The sequence below is a fragment of the Macrotis lagotis genome, chromosome 1 (genome assembly GCF_037893015.1).
Source record: "Macrotis lagotis isolate mMagLag1 chromosome 1, bilby.v1.9.chrom.fasta, whole genome shotgun sequence".
Taxonomy (NCBI): domain Eukaryota; kingdom Metazoa; phylum Chordata; class Mammalia; order Peramelemorphia; family Peramelidae; genus Macrotis; species Macrotis lagotis.
In genome coordinates this window covers 820,507,837-820,528,856 of record NC_133658.1, presented here as the reverse complement: position 1 = coordinate 820,528,856, position 21,020 = coordinate 820,507,837, and the positions used below count along the sequence as shown (strand labels likewise).

At 33.7% G+C, this 21,020-nt stretch overlaps 1 protein-coding gene across 3 annotated transcripts in view; it reads right to left on the bottom strand.

Moving 5' to 3' along the window:
- LOC141508452 (glutamate carboxypeptidase 2-like) overlaps positions 1-21,020 on the bottom strand; it is an 83,231-nt gene that overhangs the window by 10,890 nt on the left and 51,321 nt on the right. For all 3 annotated transcript variants that reach the window (XM_074217081.1, XM_074217082.1, XM_074217083.1), the window contains 5 exons: positions 18,019-18,138; positions 14,457-14,539; positions 13,239-13,302; positions 10,021-10,088; positions 6,421-6,512 (listed from right to left, as the gene is read on the bottom strand). In XM_074217081.1, coding sequence (XP_074073182.1) covers positions 6,421-6,512; positions 10,021-10,088; positions 13,239-13,302; positions 14,457-14,539; positions 18,019-18,138 — 427 coding nt within the window. The remainder of the gene's footprint in view (positions 1-6,420; positions 6,513-10,020; positions 10,089-13,238; positions 13,303-14,456; positions 14,540-18,018; positions 18,139-21,020) is intronic.

Here is a 21,020-nt window from a genome sequence, read left to right as displayed (position 1 = left end):
TGTATGATCTTGGGTTAGTCCCCAAAAATGGGAAATAAAAGGTTAGAAGAGATGACCTAGAAAGAATCTTCCAGCTGACCTATTTGTCTTGGAATGTATTTTTAGATTTTTTGAATTAAAATTTCTGTCATTTTAATTTGTAGCAAATAACATTCCATTAACATTTTCAGTGAAATATGAGATTCTACACATTATTTATACCAAAAGTCTATTGTCTTAAATTATCTCAATTCTGTTCTGCATTATTCCACTTCACTATTCATATTTCTTAGCACATGTAGTATTATTGTCAAATCGTATTGTCAACAATAATAATTGTAATACAATATTATGTGATATTATAATAATAATAATAGTAATACTACCAAATTACAAATGAATAAACTAAGATCAGAAAGGTCAAATTAGTGGTCCATTGTTCAAGTGCTGAGTATAAGATCTTAGATTTGAACTCAACATATTTCTCTGTCCCCACAATATATAGTTATACAGACACAAAAACAGTGGATGTTTAGGTAAAAGGAAATATTCATTCGTATTGTTGACAAGAAGAGAATTGGGCAGCTAGGTGATGCAGTCCATAGAGTACTGGCCTTGGCGTCAGGATGAGAGTTAGAATAACAACTTCAGACACTTGACACTTAATAGCTGTGTAAACTTGGGTGAATCCCTTAATCCTGACTGCCTCACAGCCAGGGCAACTCCTTATTCAGATCTGGCCACTGAACCCAGATGCTTTGGAGAGGAAGTGAGACTGGTGATTTAGCACAGCACCCCCTTACTCACATCCAATTCATATGTTTGTCATGGAATCACCTTCTCTGATGTCATGGTATTCTTTAAGAATAAAAGATAAACATTGTGATCAATAAAAGAACTAGATTAGGAATAGGAAGACCTGGGTTTCAGTCCTAGTTCTGTCACTGAACAGATTTTGGCTCTTCAACTACCTTGGTCTCAGTTTCTTTAACTGTAAAATGAAGGAGTTGCATTAGATAACTTCTAGCTCTTCCTGTGATATTTCTGTGAAGTCTATTCATATTCATTCAATAGTTTTGGCATATATATGTATATATATGTATATATATATATATAAAATTTCTTTTCTCTCCATGCTGAAAAATAATGAAGTCCTTTATTGATAGAGTTGCATTTAATGAAAGCTTACTGATTAATTTCTAAAGCTTAGACCGCTACACCATATCCAATGAAGCTATGTCATATATATATATATATATATATATATATATATATATATATATATATATGTATATATATATACCCTGATACTCTTATTTTGGAAAACTGGATTTCAGAATTCAGAAAAAAAATCCTTTGGTCATGTAATGTTAAAAGTTAAATCATTTTAAAAATTAGAAGCTCTCAAGAATAAAATTTTGAGGAGAGCTAAATACAGTAAAGTGGATGGGGATACTGATCAGTACAATGTCCTAGAATGACATTTAGAAGGGATCCTGGAGACTGTCTCTTTTAAAGTACCACTCTCTATAAAAAAGAGCTTTTTTGATTGCCCCAGATATAGATAATGTTGTTGTTTTCCTTCTTGGAGAGGACCATGGTATCAGGGAGGTCATGCCCTGCCATGCAAGTGAATTGGATTGCACATCTTTTGTACATGCAGTTTCTTTTCAGGGGTAGGTAAGCCCTTTGATAATAATAAAATGGAAGCAACCAAGCCATTTCTGTCTGTATCCTTGGCACCTAGCACAATCTCTGGTAGATAATAACCACCTTAAAAATACATGATTAATGAATTGAAATGAATGTTGGTGTTGAAGTAATAACGTGATGAACTTTTACAGTACAGCTTGGTATCATTGAAAGCACTACCCAATTTCCTTTGTTCAATCTTTTACTCTTATTAATATTTGTTATCAGCTTATTATTCACTGTTCTTAGAATGTATATGTATGTTTGTGTCTCTGTGTGTGTAAAAACTAAAAGTGGCATGCTAACTCTTTGGGTTGCTTGTCAACTTGAATGTCAGTCAGTCAATAAATACTTATTTAAGCACTTATTTGGATCAAGCATTGTGCTACACAGTAGGCTATGAAAAGAGACAAAAACAATCTCTGGTCTCAAGAAGCTCACATCAATGGAAGAGGCAATATGTAAACAATTATGTACAAGCAAACAATGTACAGGATAAATTGGAACTAATCATCACAAGGAAGTTACTAGAATTAAGAGGAATTGGAAAAGGTTTATTCATTGAGATGAGATTTTATTCTATTTAAAGCAAGCCAAGGTAGAGATAAGGAGGGAGAACATTTCAGGTCTGGGGGACAGCCAGAGAAAATTGGACTGAGAGATGAGACTGTCCTGTTGATGGAATAACAAGGAGGACAGCATCATTGGTTTGAAAAAATATGTGATACTTTTTTAAAAACCTCTCATGTTTTTCCTCCCTAACTGCTGGTTTTCTTTCTTTTTTCCTTAGTCCTAATTCATTGAACAAAAAATGACTAACATGTAAACATGTTAAACATAAATTCAATATGTACAGGTTTAACTAGACTACTCATCACAGAGGGGAGACGGGTGAGGAAGGACAGTGGTAGAAAAATGTGTAACATAAATTTGCAAGTGGATGAATGTTGAAAAACGTATAGCATATAATTTGAAAAATACGATTAAAAATAAATAAAAAAGGAAAATGTGTGATGCTTAAAAAAACCTCTTGTGTTTTTCCTTTCTATCCTAGGGTTTTCTTTGTTTTCTCTTAGTCCTAATTCCTTAGTCACAAAATGACTAACATGTTAAACACAAATTTATATGTACAACTTTTACTAGACTATTCATCATGGTGGGGAGAGTGGTAGGAAGGGAGGATGGCAGAAAAATGAATAATTTATAGATATGTAAGTGGATGAATGTTGAAAAACTTTCATAACATATAATTCAAAAAATACAATTAAAATAATTTTAGAAAGAGAAACAAATGTGATGAGAATAAGGTATAAGGGAATTGAACTGTAGGAAGATACTAGATTATAAAAGGCTTTGAACATCAAACAGAGGATTTTTGTATTTGGTGCTGGAGGTGATGGGAAGCTACTGAAATTTATTGAGAAGGGGAGGTGACTTACTTAGAACCACACTTTAGAAAAATCACTTTAGTGGCTGAGTGGAGGATGGATTAGCGCGAAGAGGGACTTAAAGTAGGCAGACCCACCAGCCGGCTATTGTAATTAGTTTAGATGTGAGGTGATGAAAGCCTTCACCAGAGTGGTGGCAGAATCAGAGGACAGAAATGAGTGTATTAGAGAAATGTTTAAAGGGGAAACTGACAGCCTTTGGCCACAGAATGGATGAGGGGAGCAGGGAAGCTGATAGTAAGAAGTCAACGATGCCATACACGTTGTGATCTGAGGATCTGGGAAGTTGTTGTTGCTTGCCCTATACAATCATAAGAACATTAGGAGAGGGGGAGGGTTTTAGGGGAAAGGACAACGAGTTCAATTTTGGACATTCTGAGCTAAGATGTCTATTAGAATCCAGTTTGAGATGTCTGTAAGGCAATAGAAGGTATAAGATTGAAAGTACAAAGAGAGTTTGGGGCAGGATATGTAGATTTGAGAATCTTCTATATAAATATAATAATTTAGTCCATGAGAACAGATGAAATCAAGTCATTTTTCTATTTTTATCATACTTAATGTTGGGGCAATTAGAGCAGGGGTTGGACATGTCAGACCTAGCTGACTGAAAAGTACATTAGTAGAGATATGAGGGGAAAGTTTATCAGGAATCATGATAAAGGAACACTTCAGAGGGAGGTGGCAAGCCCAGGAAGTAGAAGGCAGTATAGGGAGAGTGGTCACTGTGCAACCGAGGAGAGACAAAAATAGGGAATAGGTATAGTTCATAAAAGGCTGCAAGGAGAAATTGAAGAAAATCAGGAAAATATTCTGAGTTGGGTCCTAACTCCAGAAAACATAAATGAGAGGAGCCACCTTCCTCTAGGATAAGGAAAGTCACCAAAAGGACCTATCAGTCTTTGAATGTTCTTAAAGCTAACTACTCCCATAAGAAGTTAGCTTGTCTTAACTTCTGAAGGGATCCAGATTCTCAGGGAGAAGAAACTCCCCAGGTTTCTTATGCCCAAAAGGTCAGGATAAAAGAAACTAAACACATGCTTTCCAAACAAAAAAGCAGGATATTTCCCCCAACTCTCACCACTGGGACCTTCCCCAAGGCAATAAACATCAGTCTCACTTTTCCCACTTTAAGAACCAAGAGTCATCTTAAATGTTGTCTGTCTGTCTGACATCTGAAAGCCTAAAATCACTAGGATTTGTGAGAATAAAGGAGACAAGGAAGCTATGAGAGCTGGTTTGGGAAAGGATTTGATGCTTGTGGAGATGAAGGAGTAGAAAGGCTACCTCCTTTGGCAGTGTCCAGAGGCAATGAGGAGTTGCTCATTCAGGACCTGTGTCTGAGGGACTATTTGTCTCCATTAGCGACAGAAGTTTCCACCTAGGACACTGACAACTCACACAGAGTACATGTGACTCCCCAAGCATAGACCACACAGGATTCTTTCACTCTGTTTAGAGGACTTCAGTAGATTATCACAGAAATATTATTAAGCTGAGTAGGGGTCGACAAACCATGGTCCTGGTCCTCACTTGATCACTAACAAACTATATGACTTTCAAACAATTCGTTTAACCACAGTATAGTTTTACTAGATATCCATTATGGAAAGATTTTTTTCACATTTTCTTAGAGCACCTTGTCTCCACTTCTCTGCCTCAGTCCAGTCTCTAATGTATGAGGTGTAATCCTTAAAATGTTATAAGATCCTTGAGAGCACAGACAATATTGTTTTTCTCTTTTGTATTTCCAGTTCAGTGCTATGCACATAGTTGTGCAATATGGATTTTTTCATTTACTAAGCTTTTCTACTGTGGATTGTCAGACATATTTCTTTCAGATTCTTGTGGAATTCATTGATAAGAGTTCAAACAATCCAGTACTTGATGCAATTGTTATCTGCTACCAAAAGCATTTGGAAAACAACTTAGAAGACAGTTGAATAATTGAGACAACTGTATATTTTTCCTATTTTATACTTCCTTTACTGTCAATGCATTGTATAACTGAACTGTAACTGACTATAGTCACATCTATCATCATTTTTTAATTTTAATGTATCCATGAGATTTTAGAGATCTATTCCCTTTCCATCTGTTTGCTGGCTCCCAGTTTCATTCATAAAAGTTTTTAAGATCTATGTACAAATGCCAGCACCCCTGAAGCTTTATTTTTCTCCTTATATGCTTTTTTGTCATCTTCTGTTAAAAAAAAAAGAACTTGTACTTTAAGCCTATGATAGTCTTGGCTACTATAGTTCATCATTTAACAAAGGTATTATTTGCTATCCAAAGCAATGATTAGGCTATTTAACTATCTGTTGTACTACTTTGTACCATTCATCGATCTCTAAGAAATGATAATAGGTAATGTCACTGTTTTTTCCCATTTATAATTTTTCAGTTATGAATTTATTTAAATAGGTCAGATAAAAGCTGCTAAAGATATAAACAGGATCTTCTATTTGTTTTTGCTTTTTGTCTGGTATTTATTTTGACTTTTGCACTAACCAATAAAAATACTATGCAGAGAGTTAACTCAGAACTTCCTTCTAGGCCTATAACCACTCAGTTCATATTTGTTAAGATTTAGTCAATTTAAAATTACAACTCTTTAAATTAAATGATATTATTATTATTATCATCCCCATTTTGCAAATGAGGAAACTGAGTTAAAGAGCCTCTGTGACTTGTTCAAGATTATTCAGTTGTTAAATGTCTGAGGTCATATTTCAAATTTAGTTTTCTTGACTCTACTTCCTCACTTCTTAATCAGCACATGAACTTATTATAGGAGACTGGAGTTTTTACATACTTTGTATTCTCCTCTGCTGTCTAAATTCTTTGATAGAATATAATCTGTTGGAGGTTTCTGAGTCTTGTTTTTTTCCCTTTGTATCCTCAGTACTTAGTACCATGCCATATGGGGTAGCTTGGTGGTGCAGTGGATAGAGCACTCTCTTTAGTCAGGAGATTTTGAATCTAGCTTACACATTTGATACTTACTAGCTGTTTGACCTTGGGCAAGTCACTCAACCCTGATTGCTTTGCATCCAGGGCCATCTCCAATTGTCCTGATTCATATCTGGCTACTGGATCCAGATGGCTCTGGAGGAGAAAGTGAGGTTGGTGGCTTAGCACAGCATCCCTCACTTAAATCCAATTCATGTACTTGTCTTGGCATCATCTCCCTGATGTCATGGTCTTCTTTGAGAATGAAGGACAAAACATCAGCAGAGTGCCATAGAGTAGACACTTCATAAATGTTTTTTAAATTAAATGGAATTATTCATTCATTTACCAGGGTTGTCCACTGAATTCTGTTGCAGGATTTTTCTCTTTCCAGCTCTCATATAGAGATTTATCTTCAAAACCCTCATCAGGACTTCGAAGCTACAATAAAAAAAAATAATGCATTAGAAACATGCCCAATTTAAAATGTCAAAATGCTTAACTTTAGTTATTTGGAGTTTCCAGGGAATTTTTACATAGATTATCTTCATTCTTAACATCAACTCTGTTAGTAAGGTATCAATATGTCATAGATGAAAAGATTTAGAAATTTATAAAACGGCAGAGCCAAGACTTGAACTGAGGACTTGAACTGTTAATTCATTTTGCTTGAATCATTTGCTTGAAATGAAATTTAATTGCCCAAGCATGACCTAATGGAATTGAAATAGATGTAATTCAACTGTCAACTCTTCTTTACTCATGAAAAATGAAGCAAAAGATAGATATATTAAGACAACTATTCCATAAGTAAGACTCCTTTGACTCATCCAAGTCAACCTGAGTGAAATCTATTGTTGTACCTTAAAACCAGGAATTCTAAGAATACAGTTCTGGGTCTTAAACTCTGACTTCCTCCTAAAACTGAAGGAAAGAAACAGTAACCGCTTACAGAATCCTGTATATCTAGGTGCTACAAAATTCCTGACAAAGGCATTTCCGTTTCCTCATGTGACAAATTTATTTTCTCCACTCTTCAAGACCTAAGTAGCTTTCTGAGCCAAGCCTACTCAAGTCCTAGAATAGTGGCTTATCCAGCTAAAGGTTTAAAAAGAACCCCGTAATACATTTCAGTGTACTCAATTAACAAACCTCAATACTAATGTAGTATTTAGTTATAAAAATGAGGACGATTGAAGGAACATAATTTGGGTTTTCAAAAAATAGTATTATAAATTTAGCACCAATCTTAGAAAATAGACATTTTCTTCCACAGAGAGATATTCTCAAATTTTTTTTTTCTGGGTTTGGTACACCTTACTTCTTTGTTATGAAGATGGAAGGGGGCCAATGTTGCATAAACTGTCAGACTTGGTTGATATGGTGGTTAGTTTTGTTAAATTATTCTCCCCTTTCATTATTTTTTATTCTTTGTTATAAAGGGTAGCCTCCTGCAAAGAGGAGGAAATGGTATATATTCAGAAATGAAGGTAACAGAAAAAGATATAATGGGAAGGATAAAGGAGAAAAAGAAATAGCAGTGGGAAGACAATGATTAGTAAAGGAGTAGTTTACTATAACATTTATACTTATTTGTAAAAAATAAACCCATTAAGTAATAATAAAACAAATTAGGGAGCAGTATATGACATATATAACTGAATCAGAATATAGTAGGAATTGTTCCAAATGCATCTTGCAATCAAAACAACTCTAAATGAATTAATGCATCATATTTCTGGAATTAAATATTATAATAATGTAATGACAATATATTTAGCAGAAAGATTTTTTAAAAATTATTTTAACAATTACCTATAATCTATTTTGAAAATGAAAGTCAATATTTCAATTCCTGAAAATTCTATAATTTTTTCTTTTGATTGCAATAGCAATGACCTAAACAATAATTTAGAAAAATAAATGAAGGGATGTTGGAAATGAAGAAACTCAGAGAGAAACAGTATATTTTTGCTGTAATTTGGGAATTCTCTAAAAACATGCCACTTTACAGTACTTAGTATTCACTAGAGTACAGATAGGCACTGAGCCTTCATTAGTCTTTTTCAAACTATTTAAAAAATAAGATTTTCCCAGCCTTGTTTGGAAACTAAAATTCTAATGAATTAGTAACATCTTGTGCAAACTTTAAGTTTAATAATAAATTTATTTCAAATAATCCTCCATTAGAGGGAAAAATGCTTGAATTTTAGTTTATACAGATCAGTCTGATGAAATAGTAATAAAAATTTAAAAATCAATGTGTATATTAAAAAAAACCTTACATCAATTAGTTTCAGATAATCACAAAAATTACTTGGAAACTTAAAAGGGCTTATGGAAGTTTCTTCTTAAAACTGAGAAATTTGGTATTCTTTGTGTCATTTGCCAGAGCATGAAGGATGAACACTAGAAAGAAGCTCCTAATGTGGCTCCCTCTGAAACAGATGAATGCAGTCTTCTGAGAGTACTCTGTTGTACAACTCTCTGATTCCTTTATCAGGTAAGTTTTATGTTTTAATTATTTCACTTTGTGATTTCTACTCTAATTGATATTCAGGTCCACATGGCTTCTTTCTTATGTGGACCATCTCAATTTTATATCTCACTTAGCATCTAGGACAAAAAATATTTAATAAAAATATGTTGAAGATGCGTCTTAAACAGAGCTCCTGTATATTTTTTTATCATAATCATTTCATAATGATTTCATGGGCTCCAGAAACTCACTACTTTTGCAAGATGAAATCAACTCTGAAACGCATTCCTCCTCCATCAGGGCTATTCCATCTCCTTGATTGTAGAGGTTGGGGGTAAACATTTAAGAGCTGCTCCCAGACCCTCTGTTTGAGGAGGGTGCCCAAGGAATTCATCTTATCATTTCTTACCTAACAGAAGTACTGTAACTGCACTGCAGAATGAATTTAACTCTCAATCACACATGCTCAGATAATTTCCCCCACCCCAGTTACAGGACTGCATCATGACCATACTTTGATTCTCTATGCCTCCCCCATTTTTCAGCTTCTTTTTAAGTGTTGTCTTTCTCCATTAGATTATGAACTGTCATACTTTTGTTTGCATCTTCACCACTTAGCATAGAGCCTGACAGGAATTAGGCAATTAATATTGACTGACTCTGACTCATATGATCAATCAGCTTAGAATGTCATCTCAGATACTTCTTGGTGATTTATATAATGGAGAGTATAAGTATGATGGAAGGATGAGTTAGACTCTACTTTCAGGAGAGACCTAAGTTCACATCATGTCTGACAATTACTAGCTCCATTGACCATCAAGCAGCTAACTTCTCTGAACCTCAACATCTTGATTTTTAAAATATTATAATAATAATTGTAATACTTATCTTCATAAGAGTGTATGATGTTAAATGAGATTATATAAAGTACACTGTAAATTTTAAAAAGTACTATATGAAGCTGGTACAATTCAGTCCAGCCTAAAATTAAGGGAGTGAAAGATTGCTTGACTTAGGATTTCTGAGCATTAATTGAAATTTTATCTTCTCTTAACCCTCAGATACAGGAGATCACAGACATATTTAAAAAGTTGTTCCTGTTCAAAATTGGAAAACTGGAATAGAAAGGGACCCATCTCAAGGTAAATTAGTTGTATAAAGGAATCTAGAAGCAGAGATAGTAACCACATACACTATACTATTCTTTTGTTCCCTAAATAGATGTCTGGGGTAACCAGACTTTTAATTTTTTCCATGCCGAAATTGCTTTTCTGACTTGTTTCAGGTCTCCACATGTATCCCTCATAATAAACTAGGTATCTTAATATGATTAAGTGACACGTTCTGACACAGAAGCTAAAACTGGTCGTATATGGTAATGTGATATCTTTATTAAACAGTGACTTTGTAACTAAAATGACATTTCATAGTATTTAGATGCAAATTGGAGATGGCTTTATAAGTTACCTCTTTTGTTAGGTTGTATACCAGTCTGTACATTAGTGGTGTACAATCAACTCTCAGAGTGTAGTTTCCTGAAACACAAGAATAAAAGAATACCACGTCTCAAAACAAAACAGAAATAATTAGAAAATTTATCTTTCATTTTTAATATCTAATCAATACAGAATCTAAGAGCAGAAATTAACATCAAGACTGACATATTTTGGAATAATTCTTTGTGACAACTTCTGATTTTTTCCATTTGGAGGCAGCCCAATAAAAAGATAGGATTCTTCTATTCCTCTAATCAGAAAGTAATCTCTTTGAGGACAAGGATTTTTTTTTGTTTTGTTTTGTTTTTTTGCTCTATTTCCAGCACCCAGCACAGTGCCTTGTGTATGCTAGGTGATTAATAGATACTTCTGGTTAAAGTTAGATTGGGCAGAAAAGAACAGCACTCATGTAGGAAATAGGTGAGAATTCAGTTAATGACAATATGTTGTCCCAAAACAGTTGGGGAGAAGAGCCTGGAAAGAAGAAGCTCATGCAAAGCTCTGTTTGACCCAGTAGAATTGGAATAGTTATAGCCTAATAGAGGTCCTTAGCAAGAACCAAACTACTAATTGTTTGTGACTGGCTGAGACACCTATCTTAAAGTGGGCTTTTGGGGGTGGGGTGGGGTGAATATAGAAAGGGCGATTTTATCAGAACAACTCACATATAAAGGAAGATGAAAGAAAAAAATGCATTGTGTACTGTGATCCCAGGCCCTTTAAAGGAAACAATACACGTCCTTTTCTTTATCCTCTTCTATGTCTGACCTGTAATAAATCTTATTTCCTTGTTTTTTAAACACTGCTTACAAATATGAAAGGGAAAGTGAACTTGGTTGAAGCTCTCCCTAAAAATCAGAGAAATAGCCCCCATACTTCATGTCATAGAAGCCTGATATAAGTGTTATATTAGTTTATCAACTTAATATATAACTCAAAAAAGGAAAAAATAGGACAACAAATATGGGAATTTTCCTATAGTCCTTAAAAATTTATCAATTATATGTTTTGGAAACCTACTTAAAGATTCCCCATAGATTCCACATAGAAGGCATTTCAAAAGTGTAAAAGTGTCCCTATATAGGAATCTAACTCCACTCTCCCAAATGTGAACATCTAATTCTAATCTAAAGAAAAAATAGAATACATAATGCATTAATACATAATCACTGCCATAAATCAGAAGAGAATGTAATGGTAGGATTAGCTATCTGTAACCCACTTTTATGAAAAATATCTATCACTGATGTCCTTTCTATCTACCTGTCTTAATCGATGAGTAACTATCTATCTCTACACTCATTCATCTAGGACTGTCTATATGCCTATGTATCTCTTCATGTGTCTATCCACGAGTGTTTATCTATCTTTACATTCATTATTCTATGAGTGTCTAACTCCAATTCTGATAGTTAAATGGTGTAGTGAATAGAGCACTGAGACTGGAGTCAGGAAAGCTTGAGGTTAAATCTTGCTTTAGATGCTTACTAGCTATGTAACCCTAGGCAAGTCTTTTAACCTTTGTTTGCCTCAGTTTTCTCAGCTGTAAAATGGGAATAACAGCCTACCTCACAGGATTGTTATGAGCTTCAAAATAAGTTAATATTTGTAAAGCAGTTAGCGCACAGGTCCTGACTACATATTTAGTCCCTTCCTACTTCTCCCTCTATATATGTATTAAATAGAGCTTCTGTCTGGTTGTCTTATCAGTACACCTCTGTATCTATCTCTCTCCATCTATCAATATGTTTCTCAGTGTGAATGTCTAGGTATCCATAAGTCTTTGTCTTCATGTTTATAAAGTACTTTCCTCACAATAATCTTAACAGGGGAGGAGTCCCTGTACAACTATTCCCAATTTATAAACAACAAAGCAAACTCAGAGAGATGAGGTGAGCTGCCTGTCATTGTAAAGATACTAAGTATTGGAATTGGAATAGAATTAGTTTTGGAAGGATCCTTAAGTTCTCATATAAAAACTTTGGGAAAAACATACAAATAAGTATTCATTGGATATAACCTATGAGCACAGAACTAGAAATCAGGGAATCAAGGTTCTAAATGTAATTATGAATTTGGGAAAAGAAAAGTCAACTTCTCAAGGAATCATTTTCCTCATCCACAAAAAAAGAATAATAATAACTTTAGTACCTCTTTCATATGGTCATTGTGAAGACAGTTTTACAAAGTCCAGAAAATGCTTTGCAGTTTGAAAGTCTTATATAAATATCAGATATCACCATCACTCTAACCTTAAGCTTTAAATAAACATTTAAAAAACTGTACAGTATATGATTCCGTACCTATAGGATATAAGCCCCTTTTCTTAGTTTTAAAATTCTTTTCTTGGTTGTTTCTTCAATGGAACTCATTCATTCCTTCCCATTCAGTATTATTCTTACCCATTTTCTCCCTCAGATCTGAGTTGGAGCCTTTTCTCTAGGCTTTACCACAATTTCTGACTACCAGTGCAGGACTTAGCCTGTCAATCCATTATCTTTAATTCCTTCTATGTGACCAAACCTTACTTTTCCAATTAAAATTTGTCCAATGATATCCCTTTTACATAGATAGATCATGTTTGGAAAGAGGTTACTACCTCTTTGCACTCACCATGCCCCTCTCCATTTCCCTTTGACTTATTTACACCTTTGATTCTTTGGAATCTCTAAGGTTCTCAAAAACTAATAGCCATAAAACATCAACAAGAGAACATTTGTGTTCCTACTTATTTTTCAAAATTGTTTAATATTTGAAATAAAAGTATTTGAGGAGCTTTTAGAATATGATAAAAAATTTTAAATTAGTTAGAAATGTATCATTTTCTATGTCCTTCTGAACATCTGTAAAATTAATTTTCTTATGCAAATCAGAGTTGATTTCCAAGTCAGGTGAAGGTACATGTAAGATAAATGGGCTACAGAGTTGTCTTCTCTGTTTAGATTTAACCTCAATTAACACCTGTTACCCCTGTGGACTATAACATAAATATCAAGTAAAATTATCCTGAATAGATAGCTATTGACTTCCTTACCTCCAAAGCAATGTATGCTTAGGGAATTGCAATCTGTCTCTTTTGAGCTGTTTCTGTACATAATTTTCTGAATTGCCATTGAATAGGATAGTTTTTTAGAAAAGTAAAAAAATTATAAATAATTAAATTCCTTCTTAATATCAAACAGTATTCACCTTCTACAGAAGAATCTGCATTAATATAAGCCACTCCACGTTTTAGTAGTATTTTGGAATTTTCCTGGAAAACAAAGAATTCACATAAACATATTATCTTTCCTTTCTTTAACTCCCCTTCTAAAAATGGTAATAGAGTATTAGCCTTAAATTTGATAACTGCATTTTACTTTGCTGGAGAATGCAATCATTTCTATTTCTAGAAAGCATTAAAAATCATGCAGTACTATAAAGAAATAAAACATTGAAACTAATGTCAAATATTTGTGCTTAAGAGAATAATAGCTTGCAATGAACCAAGAGAATCAATTTGTAACATATCTTTTAGACAAACTCAGGTCTATTTTGCATACCTACTTTCTTGGAAAATTATCTGGCACATGATCACTCATGTCTATTGGGTCCTCTTTGTATCCTAAAACTTGGACAAGTTTCAAGCCTTTTGCTTCTCCTCCTGCCATATCAACTTTCTACCCCATTCCCTCCTTGATGATTCCCTTTAGCCTCATTACTCTGGAGGATATTATCTGGTCATCCTTTTGGGAAGTCCTGGAATAGAGTTCACCTAACTGAGGATTAGATAGTTAGCAGTCTTAAACATGTTCAACTCCTCAATAAATAGCTAAAAATCTAGGATCTTCCAATTCCTTCCTTAAATGACAAACAATCACTTTTACACCTTTCCTCAGTTTTCAAATTAACTACTGTGAAGAGTATAAAAATCTATTGCCCTGTGATTCCATTGAAATCAGAACAATTCAGAATCCTAAATTGTCTAGGTCAAAATACCCCTTCCCTGGTCAACATTCTTCACATCAGTTCATATGGTTCCCATCCCTCTAAGGTCTCCATTCCACTCTACACTACTTTTCTCCTCTACCTTCTAGAAACCCGCACTTCTATTACCAGAATTCTCTTCTTGTGCTTTCTCCCAAAATTAATTTCAATTATATATATATATATATATATATATATATATATATATATATATATATATATATATATATATATATATATATATATAATATATATATAATTCTCCTCCACCCTCAGTGGAATATAAGCTCCTTACTGTAAGGGGGTGTTTATGTTTTTAGTTTTTGTATGCTTGGCACATAACCAACTTGGCATACACTGAGTTTCAGGTGACTATAAAAAAGTAAAAGTCTACCTATTCTTCTGGAATGAAGATTTCATTATACCAGAATATTGACTAACCTCAGCCCACTCAGTAGATCCCAATAGGCCAAATTCTTCAGCATCCCAGCTAGCAAATATCATTGTTCTTCTTGGCCTCCATCCTGAAAACAATAGTGAAATATATAGAATTTTAAAAAATACTGCATATGTGAGAGGCAGGATCATAATAACTTATGTGCTTATTAATAGCTATCAGAAACACAAACCAATTTGATGTTGATAAACTAATAATATTTTCATTACAGTTTTTAATGAATATAAATTCTCAATTGAATTATATTAAACAAATATTTATTAAACACATAATAAATTTATGGCATAAAAGTGAGGATACAAAGACAAATAGCAACCTATCTCTGACCTCAAAGAGTTTACAATCTATCCCATGACATGTGCACAAATTTTATGAACAGATATTTATTATGGATTTAACATGCACAAAGCAATGTTATGGATCCTGAAGGCTGCCTTGATGTTTCTGATTTTAGGAGTCCTATATAACATTAGAGAGTCTTTTTTCCCAGGAAAAAGTGAGCATGGTGGAGACAGGAAAGATTGAATGCAATTTAAGTCATAATTTTATGAAAAATATCTAGTGTTTGAGGTTTCCTTAGAATCCCTAATAAAGTTATAGGGATTGTACTGTATGACATATATTTGTACCCATGCAAACCTGCTGGTAGGCGGGAAGAAACTCAAGTAAAGTGTGGTTGTAGTGTAGTGAAGTATGATGCTACATTTTTTCCATGGCTCTATCCCTTTTCTCCACAAGCAAGAAGGAACAATTATAAATTTATTAAAATTATTAAATGTTTCCTGTTCTTAATGAGGAAAATTCAATAACCTCTCAGAGCCTCAATTTCCTCATTTGTAAAGTGGATATAATAATAATATTTACTCATACAGCAACAGTCCAAAGAGTATTAAATTTGGATGCAGAGAGACTTGGGTTCAGTTTGGTGGAAAGATTACTAGATTTAGAGTAAGGATATTTAGTTCAAGTATGGAATTTTCTACTTGCTATTTGTGTGAGCATGAGACAATTATTTCATCTCTCTGGAATTCATTTTCCCTCATCTATAATATAAGAAGCCTGGTATCAATGACCTTTCAGGTCTCTTCCTACTCTATAACTATAATATGTTACAGACTAGATCTTCCTTGGAATGATAAGTATAGTATTAGACTCTGAGATGATCTGAACTTCTCTAGGTTCCAAAATGCTTCCTTAGCCTCATAATAGTCTGTCAGCTTAAGTTTGTAAAGTACTTTCTCCATAAATGACCATATGAGGCAGACTGGAAAATTGTTATATTAATTTTACAAATTAAGAAATTGAGGTTATGAAATATTCTGAGATTTGGACAGCACCATGTATTTGTTATGTTTCAAAGTCAAGATTCTAAAACTAATCTGCATATGATAGAGTAATCCTTTCCAGTCACAGGAAGATGGGAAAGAGATAAAAATCTCAGTGGGATTAAAGGAATTGTTTCATAAATTATGAACTGTTTGACTACTTATACCTTTAGCTGAAACTGAGGGATTGAGAGGAAAACAACACGTTCAACTCGAAGGGATTGACTGAATTGAATAGGGACCTAGTACGTGTGTATAGTTAGCTACCTCAGCTTGTGGTAGCTCAGTGTTTGGGCTCCATCTGTCGACTTTCTCAGGTATACCATTCTAAGGTTCTATTCTAATCTATTTCCTCTAAATGAAAGAGCAAATGCTCTTGTGGAGTGAGGCAATTCCTCTTGCTACTACCTTTACAACTTCTAAGGTAATTATACTACCTCTCTCAATATTCTGCATAGTTATCCTAGGTTCCTGCCCAAATTAACTACAAGGGATAGCCCACATAAAACTGCAGTAACTCCACTGTAGCAAAGATCAATTTTGTCGGCTCTTCATTATCTCTAATATTGCACATTTCTCAGTTTACCTCTACTTTTAGGCTCCTGTCTACCTTTCCATTTTTATTTCACTCTGCTTTCCTTTCAATAATCTATAGATGTGGTATCAAACTCAAATAGAAAGAGAGACAATGAAATAATATATATGAATCACTGTAAACTGCATATTGACTTAGAAAACCAAATAATCACATTATTTAAATCCCATTATAATTTTATTTTGTTAAAAGATGTCTCCATCTGGTTCAGGTGCACTCAGGAGTATTGTTACCAGAGTATGCTTGATGCCATAGTATATTCCAACCACCGAAATCAAAATGTTATTTATTGATAAATAAAAATATTTATCAATTTTTTTATGCTTTGATAGAACTTGTTCTACATATCTGAAGTACACTCACTTTTCATCCTCATCTATCAGAATCTTTACCTTCTTTAAAGGTTCAACAGGGGAAAGCTTCTCTGATGTACTCAAGATACTAGTGCTCTTTTCTTCCTTAAATTACCTTGTATTTATTTATTCATGTACATACTATATGGCTCCAGGAACTTATGTATTCCTTGAAGGCATGGGTTTTTTTATTTTTGTTCTTATATTCCCAGCTCTTAACACAAAGCTTTGTGCATAGAAAATGCATAATAAATGTTGGATGAATTCATTCGAATTGAATAAACCCATAATATTGTAGTAAAGTCAGATTAACTCCTTTTTTTTAAAGTCTGAAAAAAATTGAACATTACTTCTATGCTAATTTAAGTATGAATATCTTTGGAATTCCACATAGCTCATTATATCATTTATAAGGGAAGTTTTTATGATCCTTGTCAAAGAGTTCTACATTATTCTAGCAGGAAGAAGGAGTCACAGACTGGACACATGAAAAAAGACAAAGGACTTTTAGTCCTTTTAGTGACTTTTAGTGGACTATAAGTTTAATAAGTCAATATTGTGAAATGGCAAAATATTAACATGATCCTAGACCACATTAATAGATGAGTATCCAGAAAGAGTGAGGCAATATTTCCATTGTACTCAGTTTGAGTCATATTGTAATTCAAATGTTTCATTCAGTTTCAGGTGCCATATTTTGGAAGGACATTGATAAGTGGGATTATATATATGAAGGAGAAGAGAACAGGATAAGGAAGAACCAAAAAAAAAACCATGCATATGAAATGAAGTTATTTAATCTTAAGGAGAAGACTTTGGTCAACATATGCAAATTGTTTTCAAGTATCTAAAGGGTTAAAATATGGGATTATGAACAATGGATGCAATTACAGTGAGAGATAGTTCAGTTCAATATAAGGAAACACTTTCTAATAATTGGAACCATCCTAAAGAGGAAGGAGGGCACTTCTATTTTTATAGGAAGTAAGCATTCTGTCACTAGCATTCTTGGTACAGATATTCTCTTGTTGAGAATATTTTATAATAGATCAAATATGCATTTCAGTAGATGACCCTTTTGGTCCCTTTCAACTTTTAACTTCTAAGTTAGCTATGGTAACTCCTAAAGCTACTTCAAAAATATCTTACACATAGTTTAAGTTCATTAAGTATGTTAATTGACTTATTTGATTTTTTTTGTTCAATAAGTGTGCTAATTGATTGATTTGAATTTATCTGCATCTTTACCTCTTTAGTTCTTGAGTTACATTACCTTCCCTTTTCAGTTTTCCATAACTCCTCACAATCTCATGTACTACAGCAGCTCCACTCTGAGGATCAATGCCACCAAACACCCATGAGTCACGATGACCTCCCAGAATTACATACCTGTCTACAAAAATTATCACAAAAAATTTTGAGGGTTGAGAGATGATCAGGAGACCCCAACACTGTTAATATACAGTAATAACACAATTGCTCTCCAGTAATCAAAAAAATCTAAGGGTAATGTGAAGAAACAATGAAGTAATAAAGTCTTAATCAAGAAGGATGGGTTTGTACTGTTAATCCTTTATAAGATATGAAGATCTTATCAGTCAAATGATACAATTAATGTGTTTAGATATTTAAACCTTCTAAAACCAGACCTTATTTTTACATTGTAGGCATGGATTGCTTTAGTCACATGCACGTTCTCTTCATTTATGTCCCTCTATTAGTTGACTCTGTGTTACTGCCCACTTTTCCCATTGATATATTAGGCAGTTGTGAGTGTGTCCCAATATTTGGGAGAAGGGTTTTACAGTCATTATCCTTACTACAGCATGATTGCCTACAAAAAGTACACACATTGGTGGGGACTCTTGAGCCACAATTTTTGGATTTATAGAACCACAAAGTACCTTAGACCTGAGGTAGATATTCCATGGGAAATCTATTCTGGGAAGAAGAGATGGAAAGACTGCTGCATTTCAAAAGTGTCTATGTAAAACATAAGAAGTTCAATTATATCTAAAAACAGAGGAGTTCTGTCATTGTAGATCCATGAGGGCAAGGAAAATACATATGCAAACTTTGTATCTCCTTAGTATAAAGCCTAGCGTTTTATTAAACAAACTCACAGTAGTTACTTGATAAATGTTGAATTGAATTGAATTATAATACAGAATAGTTTCCAATCTATGAGTTGGGTTTTTGCTGGCTGTTTGAAAAATCTGAAAGTTTTGTCTCATCCAGACAACATGACAAATGATAGTATTTATTAGATCAATGCACAAAAGTTTGCTGAAGGGAATAGTGCATTGGTAACATTGATTCCATGGAATATAAGTACCTCAAGGCTAGAGACAATCATTTTTTTTTTTGTTTTTGTTTTCTTTGAGATTTTTTTTTAGTCATCAGAAACTAACACAGCAAGAACTTAATAAATGCTAATTTAATTGCAAGAGAATTTTGAATTTCTGAATTTCAAATGACCAAGAAACCATTATATTTGAGAGGGGGGAGTGTGAGAGAGAGAGTAATACTGATGGCATTAGCTACTTTTTTTGCATCTGCAGTAGATACTGTACCTCCCTAGATTTTACTTCAGAGATAATGCCAGGTTAATTATTCCTCAGGAATTCTGAATTGAGGAACAAAGGTTTTCTTAGGATTTAGAACTGCTCTTCTGGTTCTCATTTTACAAATGAAGCAACCAAGATTCAGAGAAGTAAGCGACCTGTTTAGGTCAAAGAGTTTAAAAGTAGTTTTCTGGGATTTGAAAATCAGATACTTTTATTCCAAATATAGTGCTATTTTTTGCTACCCTAAACTCCCACTGTCTATGTAAGGCAGCTTGATAGAAAGCTGGCCTTGGAATGAGAAAGAATACCATGCTATCTATTCATGCCTCTGCCATACACTTGGGATGTGATCCTGGAAAAAAAAAGACACTAAACTTCTTACTTCTTGGTTCCTGCTTCCAGGGCAAGGCAAGAAAGAAGCTTCTTACATTTACTTCTCAGATCTTGATAATTCCCTCTATCTGACCAGTTTTTGAGAGTTTATTCTGTCAACAGGTTGGTATGGCTTAATGTGCACAGCACTGATATGGTTATAGCCCTACAATCATTTTCTAAAGGAAATACTCATATATCTAGCACACTCTTTTTGATTGATGATGATGAAAATTATTAATCCACTTAGGAACTGTATTAGATGTTTGGTAAACAAAGTTAAAATTTTACTTAAAATGTGTATGGTGGAAGAAAAACTTCATATCCAGAGCTATGGTAAGAGAGGAATGTAATTTAATCATATAGCTTATGTGAGTGAATGATCACAATAGGGAAACTAAATCTTTTCTATGGGATAACATTTTAAACCTTGAACCTGAGAAAAAAGGCACAATCTAGCACTCTAACTCTAGTTTCAATGGAGGCAGCTATATTGCCCTGTACTAGGAAGAATACAACCTTGGAAGTCTGGACCCTATGTTTAAAGCCTCCTCTGCTTCTTACTATGCAGAAGAAACCTTGTTACCTCTCTTGTGTGAGTTTCCTCATCTGTCAAAAAAGGGGGTTGACCAAAATATCCACCAAACTCCTTTCCTTCTCTAAATCCTATGCCTAACATGGAAAACCTATGAAATGGAAGAAATCCCTCTATAAAATCTATTTCTCGTGTTAAGGATGTCTTAGAAAAATTTGAGAAATGTTTATTTACCTAGAAATTCTCAAGACTAAATAATCAAATAAATATTAAAATCATGAAATAATTTTAGGATGTTATGAATTTATACCAGACAGCTTCCATGTCTGTCTTTCTGTCTCCCATGCTTCTACCAGCAGTAAGTAAAACTAAGCAGGAAAGGTATAATTAATTTTTAAAGGCAATTTGAAAGTACTTCTTAGTATTGGAAAAATTAAACATCAAATTATATGTAAAGTCTTCCAAAACAAAACTTCTCTCACCTCATGTGGTGGAAAGGGTAGTATCACTGGAACTGAAAGACCCAGAACCTAGCCATGTAATTTGGTATCTATATAATCTTAGATAAGTCTCATCTATATCTATATCTATAACTATATCTCTGTCTCTGTCTCTATCTCTATCTCTGTCTCTATCTCTATTTCTGTCTCTATCTCTGTCTATATCTATCTCTGTCTCTGTCTCTATCTCTGTCTGACTCTGTCTCTATCTCTAGCTCTATCTCTAATCTATCTCCATCTCCATCTATATCTATATCTATCTATATCTCTATCTATCCATCTATCTATCTATCCATCTATC